Source organism: Rhipicephalus microplus, chromosome 1 (genome assembly GCF_043290135.1).
Source record: "Rhipicephalus microplus isolate Deutch F79 chromosome 1, USDA_Rmic, whole genome shotgun sequence".
NCBI lineage: Eukaryota > Metazoa > Arthropoda > Arachnida > Ixodida > Ixodidae > Rhipicephalus > Rhipicephalus microplus.
Window position 1 is genome coordinate 68,271,381 of NC_134700.1, and position 9,004 is coordinate 68,280,384.

At 42.4% G+C, this 9,004-nt stretch overlaps 2 protein-coding genes across 2 annotated transcripts in view; one reads left to right on the plus strand and one right to left on the minus strand.

The window, feature by feature from the left end:
• Nucleotides 1-4,687, plus strand: part of LOC119178745 (GTPase-activating protein skywalker) — a 46,031-nt gene extending 41,344 nt beyond the window's left edge. The window contains exon 11 of the mRNA XM_037429984.2: nucleotides 3,843-4,687. Coding sequence (XP_037285881.1) covers nucleotides 3,843-3,978 — 136 coding nt within the window. The 3' untranslated portion in view covers nucleotides 3,979-4,687. The remainder of the gene's footprint in view (nucleotides 1-3,842) is intronic.
• Nucleotides 4,688-7,017: 2,330 nt separating this feature from the next.
• On the minus strand, nucleotides 7,018-7,726 carry LOC119178751 (heat shock protein Hsp-16.1/Hsp-16.11). Its single transcript, XM_037429991.2, has one exon. The coding sequence runs from the start codon at nucleotides 7,632-7,634 to the stop codon at nucleotides 7,095-7,097; it is 540 nt and encodes a 179-aa protein (XP_037285888.1). The 5' UTR covers nucleotides 7,635-7,726; the 3' UTR covers nucleotides 7,018-7,094.
• Between the last annotated feature and the right edge of the window lie 1,278 nt (nucleotides 7,727-9,004).

The following is a 9,004-nucleotide window of genomic DNA, read 5'->3' on the forward strand; positions in this document are numbered from 1 at the left end:
CAGACAGAGATTCATGGCTTGATTCGAGTGAGTCGACCCATGCGAAGTTAAGTTATGCTACAATATCATATGAATCAAACATAATTGTTAACCAAGCCATCAGTTTCTATTTTCTGTAAGACTTTTTATGAATATTCAGAAAACTGGAAGTAATAGCTTGATTGAATATGCTTAAAAGAAGAAGAAGAGTGTCAATCAGTGTTCCTGTCACCAATGAAATTCCCATGGTCTAACGTATCACTAAAACAGCTAACGAGAAAGATGCCTGTTTTTATGTGCCAGATGGTCTAATTGTTCGATCAAAGGACAGAATATGATGCAATAGAGGAAGAGTATGATGGGCTAGCTGCTAAAACTGAGCACGAAGTTTAGTTCTAATGCTTTACCAGCTACATTGCAAACAAACCCTAAGCGAGTTCGGAAGACAATTAACTCTGTTCATTTTAGTCATATTTCGCATAATAATGGCTCTCAACTTCTGGTTCCCGAGACTAAGGTTGCAGACTGTCTTAACACAGCATTTAGTTCATTTTCCAGTAATGAAATATCTGGCATAGTGCACCATTCACGTATCTGATCTTGCAAAAACATCACATTAAATCCCTTTGGCTTTATCAAAATAATTTAATTGTCGAATAACTTCCACCGCAGTAGACGGTATCAATACCAAAGTGCTAAAATATGCTTAAAGGCATACTGACAAAAAATTTTGCGGCCGAGATAGTCTGAGGGGTCGATTCTCAGGAACATTCTTATGCCATCTGCAAAATATCAATAGAAAATACAGCTTGGAAGGTATTTTAATTTAGTTTTGAAGTTTGCGCAAGCTGTCGACTTCATCGTGCCATTGACACCCACGAAGGGGACCCTTTGGGGACCCCCTGGTTCCCGCCCCATGCCACGCTGCAGCCAATAAAACAAGCTATGATGATGTCATAGCCGCTTTTTTTTTTGCCACGTTTTTGTTCACAATCTATTCTTTTCGGTGGTTGGTTGCGACCACCTAATGGAATAGAACTCGCTGCAGATGTAATTCTACTTATGTAGGGGAAACCCAACATGCTTACCTGAAGCATGAGCATCTTCGATAGTTTTGCTGATGGAGAAGTAGACACTCTACCAATCGGAATCAATGGGCATCTGCGCTACACACTGAATCAAAGAGCTGCATTTAGCGCAGGGTTTAGAACTACACCTATAGCTACACAAAAACTTTTTCATTTACATCACATTCCTGCTTCTTTAAGCCACCAGTATGCATTTCTGGTTCCCAAGATTTGCGTCTTATGTGATATACACCAGCTGTGACGTTGCACTGACTTCGCAAACTTTGGTGATCCGTAACGCCAGTGTGACATTATATGGTGATGTAATAAGTGATGATTTTTTGCATCAATTGTCTCTGACGTCACGAGATGCTGCCAAACACCTACACGAGACACCTACAGTGAAGTTTCGCATTTACAAAGGTTTCTAAATAAATAAATAATCAAAAAGTGCAGCCAGCTTCACTTCATGAACGCTGTCAAAACTGCGATGCTGATGTCCCCTTTGTCAGGCTCACCTTCACCCATATTTGTGCAACTTTTCCTATTGGTTTCCATCGAATCTCACCCATCTTGGTACGGCACAGCTAGGCTTGTGTGAATATTCGAATGCTTCATATATTGTAACGAATAATAGGGTGTCTGAATTGGCTTTGATTCGGGTTTTAATTATTGAAAATTTTGAAGTAAAGACTCGCAAGGAACAAATAAATTCATATTAGTCCAAATATACCACGTGTAAAGGTGGTTTCACTGCATTGTAGTGCTGAACCGTGAAATTATTTATCGAGGGGAGATCCGCTATGCTGCAAAGCCACTTTCAAATTTAAAGGCGCCCTGCAACACTTTTGGAGCATTGTCAGAAAACGCTGCCGATCGGTAGTTGAGGCTACCGAGGACACGCAAGTCATATTATAGCGCTGCATGTGGCGTGCAGTTAGCAATAAGCTCTCAAAGTCAGCTAAAAATTGCTCTCTTCTCTCGGCAAATGACTCCACAAGCTCAGAAAGCCCACATGATGTGTTTTCTTTCTCGGTGTCATATCTCTCTGCTTAGGTTCCAGCGCTTTCGTCGGGATGAGAAGAGAGAATGTACTTCCAGCGTGCGACCATTCTTTGCAACTCCGCACGTACTGGGCGAATTCTAAAAATGTTTGCGGCGGTGAATTCATGAGGCAATAAGCTTCCTTAGTGAATTCATTCCATGGCGATTTGAAAATGTTGCCCAGCCTTTTTAAAAGAAAGTATTACCCTCACAATAATCTTATTAAGTTTAAAAACTTGTTTTGTTAGCTTATATGCTCAAAGTATAAGAAATATTACAATTTTATGTATTTTAAAAGTTATGACTCACATCCTACCCAAAGTCGAATCCTGCTAATACTCAGTTTTTTTTTTTTTACTTTTTTTGAATGAAAAAAAAAATGGCACTTGCGTAGACGCTTTATTTCAATTTTTAAAAAAAATATTGTACAGGTTAGTTAGGTCATGAAAACATGCCCATTTTTCTTTATATGTCATATATACTATTCGATTCGAAATTATTCGAAGAAAATCCCTATTTACTTTGAACCTAAAATTCACTATCCACACAAGCCTAGGCACAGCCCTTCCTCCACTCTCACCAAACAGCAAAGCCCTGTGACCAGTGCTGTGCCAAGCCTCGACTGAAAATGGCTTTGCTGCAAAAGTCATCTCCTTAGCGGGAATAGAGGGTGGCCACAGTATGTTGTCCTCTGGCCAACTTCTCTCGCAATACAGCAAGTACCAATGTGACTCTGCATAGTTTGGAAAGAAAAAAATACCTACAGAAAATACCCTCATAAATTATTCTGGCTCCCATGCAGGGGGAAGTTGTATACTCTCCTTGGTAGTGAGTATTTTTCAGTTGATATTACAATAAGCAAAAGAAACGGACTTAAGCAGGTCATGCAATCCATACGACAGATGGAGCAATGGGATGGATACCAAGGAATGCAGCAGAGGGTGGCAGACTGTTAGGTGGGGTAAATAAATTTTTAAATTTGCAGCCATAAAGTGGAATGAGGTTGCACAAGATGAAGAATAACGGAAAGGTAGGCTAGTTGGGTAGGGTTCATAATGCATTAAATGGGGCAGCGTTAAGACAAATACATGAACAAGAAAAGAGCAGCGCTTGTCATGTTTTTCTCGTTCATGTATTTGTCTTAACGCTACCTTATTCAACACACGAATTATTGGAGTGGAAATAAGGCTGCTAAATCGGGCACGACAGCAAACATGGGTCCTACAGCAAACATGGAAAGTAAGCTGAGAATGTTCATGACATATTTGAAACTACACAAGTCACTTCAATTAAGTTTCTCAAAGTGCATTCATTGGCTGAACATAATTATCGGTGAATCTCATTTGCTTTGCCCGTACAAGCACAAGAAATTGAGCATTGATCTCATTTTTTGCGAATGACATTAACTGTACTGTGCGGTACGGTTTGCACATGCTTTGCCTCTGTAGCTTTTGAGTCACTTCTGCAGTGTACACATGGTAAAGACAGTTTCTTTAGAAGAACATCATTTTGGGCGAGTTGGTGCACGACTTCGATGGGAATTCGTTGACATTCAATCGAAAAAACACAGGAGAAGGACAGGGTGAAGGGAACAACCGGCTATGTTCGTCCGATCGAATGTGCAACCATTCCCATCTACGGACAGTTGTACCATGAAACGTGCCTGTGTGAAAATTTTTTGCAAACAGTCGCTGTGTCTGTTCGAAATGTGGCATGCACGAATGGCATCCACATTCACTTCCATTTGTGCAGGAATGGATTGGGGCTGTACATAGACGAATCCTTGGAGAATGGTCGCACCGAGCGTTGCGATACTTTCAACAACAGCCCACTGGCCAGCAGTAATGACTTCGTTGTGCGCATTTTGGAGGTCATTGGCTTTGCCTGATTTTCCCTTTGGACCTTCAATTTTTAGCATCCCTAGTTGATGACCCGTGGCATTTTATCACTTTTGTTGCCATTGTAGTATTTCTTTTAATGATTGTTTTTTTGCTGTATGATCTGATCATGCGTGGCCACAATGTGCTATTTTAGCATCAAAACGTTAGTTGCTCAAGAGGTCTCATTGATATTGAGGCATCTCTCGTTAACGTCTTTAGTCCACCTTGAGTCAATGGCAGGCTCTTGGATGCTGCCTGTGATCGCCTGTTTGAGTCGTATTCTCATGTGTTCCTATTTATGCTACGTAGTGTGCATTTTGCTCAGATATATTGTCAGTGCATTCTCATTTTGCCTAGGTGTATGTAATAAAAAGGTGCACATTCCAAGAATGGGTTCTGACTACACAATCTATCATGCGTTTAAGCAGTAAAATGCTTGTGTAGTCCCCATAGTCTAATCCTGTGCATGTTTAATATACGGTGTTTGTGCGCAACACAAATCCTGAGTCTACAAACCTGTTATATATGTTCTACCTGCTTACAACAATAGACTGTGCCTTATTCGAAATAAGGAGACACAAAATCTGTAGTTCGGTGTATAGTATACTGTGCCATGTTTTATGGTATACTGTGCCATGCTTGACGTCTACTACATTGTGTTTGACGTGATGCTGGATATCGAAAAATGTGTACAATAAATTGTTTGCTTAACAATGAGCTCACTCGTACATTGCCTGCGTATTGTCATGTAGTAGTAACATTGATGAAGGCAGTGGTCGGTATGTCCAAGATGAGACTGTTTATTTGGCCGCACTTGTGGCCAAATCTGATAACGCAAATCTGATAACGGAAAATCTGATAACAGCACACTGACACTGATAAGGGCGAACAGAGGGTCGGCCGTTGATCAGCTGACAAGTGGAGAAGTGCATCATCATTTAGACATGTGGCGTCAAATATTCCAGCGTTATTGCTAACAGCCATGTACGCTTTATAAGAAACTGTACTGTTTGCGGTGTGCGCGTAATCACATCGGAAGGTTCTGAGATTATGTTGATAATTCTTGGTCATTTAATGCGGTTTGTGCAAGGCAGCACTTACAGTGTAAAGGGCCAAGACAAAACTCGAGGAAGGAATGTGGCAATATGTTACCAACCATGCAACAAAGCCTCATTGTTGCATCATTCTGTCTTCTAAGGTAAGCACTTATTGCCTGTCATTATATGAGGACATACAGCTGGATATTGTGGACAAACGATTCATTTTGACTAATCTTTCAAGGAAATTTCTCTAGTGCATGTTAACATAGTGATGAAACAGCACAAATGATGGGACGAATGGTATACACCCTTTAGCAAAGAAGTTCGTTGCTCTTTATCAAAGAAATTAGATACCTTGAGCTTCGAATGTAATCACCAAGCTTGTTGTCACAAGCTTTTTTGCATCCTTCTTGTTTTATTGTCTGCCATGACACTTTTCTAGTCTTGTTGTCACATGCTTGCAAACCTTTTTTTAGTTAGACCCTGGTTTTTATTGATTTATGAATGTCTAGTTTTAGAGATTTTAATCAGTTTCATATCAACTGTAGTGTGGTTGTTTTCTCGCCATTTTTTGCTCATGTTCACGAAGTCTACATTTTCTGCATTCTGTAAACCGTTGTCGAAATTTATAGAAATGCCCGTTGAATCGCTCAATAGCATTTATGCTGTTTTATCGATATTTGTTTGCCTTGCTATATATCTTCTCCACCTTTCCATTAAAGAAATCAGTCGATAGTCCGTACTGTGTTCTGCATATCTCTCGTCCTGTTATTTGCGCTGTTTTGCCACAATGTTCATGAACTGACTAGCCTACATAAAAACACTTGTATATTTTTGAAGTTCTATGAAAAGTTTGCCATGTGCCTACTCCAGACTTGGTCTAAACTGCATGTTTAATTATTGCCATGTCAAAGCATAGTGCTCAACTGCAACGTATTCAGGGTATTTACCACCAAGTAATGCGATTGTCTGGTAAAGAGAATGTATTTTATGGGATTGGCACATGCCTCAATTCTTTGAATACTTCCCTTGGGAATCCATGCACATTATTAATGGGGTAGCTGTACTCCCTAGGCAACCTGAAAGTCTTCAGCCACGACTTCTTTCACAGTCTCTGCAACAGCCTGTGCAAAGGTGAGAACATGGCCGATCGGCCTTCTTCCGAGGTTTGGGAACAGAGAGAAGACTGCTCGGCTTGCATCAAGGTTGCACGAGTACAGATTTGAGCTCAGCATTCTTCTTCATGCTATTGCTATCAACTCTGGGTGTGTTGGGAATCGCCATTGTACGCAATGTCAAGTGAAGAAAAAAAAAACAAGTTGCACGCAAGCTAATTGTTATGGTCATTTTCGAGCGAATAGCGGCATGCTTCCAAAATACATGACCAACATATTTAAAATGCATACTTGCATTGACCAATGTCTCTCATGCTTTAAGAAATACAGCATGCACACACACCATTGTATGTGTTTTATGTGTGCTGCAATATTATATTATATTTTTATATAATATTATATTATATATAATATAATATTTATATTTATTTATATATATTATATTTTTTTATGTTTAACCGACTAGCTTAACAACAAATTCTGATACAGCACATCTCATGTGCTTCCTTCCCAACTGAAGCGTCTTCCCTACACCCAGAAGTTCCTTCCAATGTGCCCACGCTTCACCTAACATATTGCTGTTGCATTGCCGGAAACATGAAGAAATGACAGGCGATACAGAGGAGCAGAATAACATGTCTAGCAAACATTAGCACCGAGGCAGAACAAGTTCATCTTCGGCGGGGCTTAAGGCAAACGCGTGCATACGGAGACGCAAGTAGCTCACGAAACAAGTGCCTGGCATATAATGCTAGATGCTCAGAATAGTAAAACTGATGCTGCGCACGGCTTTGCCCGCTAAAATACGGCGGAGAAATTTGACGATTCGTAGCTGTAGTAGCCGCCACGAATCGGGGTTTCGCAGACAGCAGCGAGTAATAAGAAACCGACAGGGGCGAACATACGCACGTTTATTTACACACTACAGGTACGCCAACTATTTTGTAGCACGCACACACACACATAGTTTCACTTGGGCGGCTGCTCGGTGGAAGACTTCTCGATGGGTACCTCCTTGGGTTCGGGCAGCGCGCGGGGAGCCTCGATGCACAGCGATCCGTCGGCGAGCAACAGGGATCGCACCGTGTCGGGGTCCACGTCTTCGGGCAGGGTCACCGAGTGCGAGAACTCGCGAACGTAGGTCGAGTTACCCTCCTTGACTTCGGAGCGGGCGCGCACGGTGAGCTGGTTGCCCGACAGGGACACCTTGACGTCCTCCGGTCTGAACTTGCTCACGTCCAGCTGCACCTGGAACTTGTCGCCCGCGCCGGACTCGACGGGCACGTCGCGCGCACGCAGCCAGCGGAAGGCCGGTCCGAACGCGCCCGATCGGTCGAGGTCGCGGAAAGTGCGCGACATCTCGTGCTCGAAGTGTCGCAGCTGCCGGTCCATCTCGCCGAACACATCCCCGATGGTGGCCGGGTAGCGTCTCCACAGGTTCCGTCGCGAACAGGCCATTACGGCACGCCGGCATGGCAGAGAAAACCTCGCGAACATCGGACTAGCCATCACGTACAACTCTCGGGCACGACGAACGATTGGAGACTCACTTTTATCACAACACCTACCAGCTTTAATGCTCCGATCGCTCTGGTGGAGTATTTATTCTTTGTTATTGTCACGTGGTTAGTCTTGACGTCATTGTTGTAAACGAATGAGAGCACTTCAAAACAAACGCACGATTGGCCACTAGCGTTGACGTCATCAATAACAAAACTAACACGAGGCGCGAAAATTCGAGTTGCTTCTAGAAATTTCGTGCAGAATGATGACAGAGTTGGTCCCTCTTGCGTATGCCGAAGCTCGACAGCGATCCGCCACTTCTGTGTGGAGTACTCATTTGTTTATGCCCATTCTCGCTTGCACAACAATTAAAATCGAACTCGCTGCTTATTTGTTGGGCGTTGCCACGAGCTAATAATGTATGCCAGACGAAGAAAGCGAGAAAATATGTGTAGGTGCATCTTGATATCGCTGTACACTGGTACAGCACAATACAAAGTAGAGCTGTTTCCATTCGTGCTTCGGCCATGTTACTCCTTCTAGCCACTGTAGCCATGTGCACTGACAATGACACATTTTTTGACACTATCTTTATCCGGGCGCGTTTACCTTCTTGAGACCTGTGGCAAGAATGTTAGAGTACTTTGAAGAAAGTTGTATATATCAACTTCAAGTGCAGATACGTAAGTGTAATTGGTGTTACGGTAGGCGTCCTACCTTTCATTTGCACCATATATATTTTAAGGTACTGAATGGCTGGTGACCAATGACACCGATCTGTGAGTTCGATTCACCTCCAACGCCACTGACGCGCGAGAACTGGCAATATAACAAAAAAATGAGGAAACATTATGCGCTCGCAATAAAGTATGTGCATTACGAATCCCCGAGCTGAATCTTTTACGGCAGCTATGTTTTACTCATGCAAGCCGTTAAAAGATAAAAATGCGTGCAAAACGCACGTGTATGTACAGTCCCGGTCAAATCTTTGTAATAGCTATCGTGCATGAGTAGTACTTTTTTTGTATATATATTGCGATACTACGACTGAATTAAGTTTCAGTTAAATTAAGGAGAAGTTAGGCGCATAGCCAGAAACTTTTTTCGAAGGGGGGGGGGGGGGAGCACCTTTTTTGGTTTCGGGGAGGGCGCCTCTTGATGGTCTTTTTTTTTTTTTTGCTATCTATGACATGGCGAAAAAACAAAAACTCGTGCCTGGTGGGCCACCCCCTGGCTATTCCCCTGGGACTAGTGTATGCCCATAAAGCACATGTCCACGAAGCAATTTTTTTGTGTTTCGTTATATGGCGTTGACAGACACAAAAGTGGCCGCTGCACACAATAGCTAAAGTTTTGGCCAACTGTATATACGTACG

Coding starts and splice junctions, on each gene's coding strand:
- LOC119178751 (XM_037429991.2), bottom strand. CDS start 7,634: ATGGCTAGTCCGATGTTCGCGAGGTTTTCTCTGCCATGCCGGCGTGCC.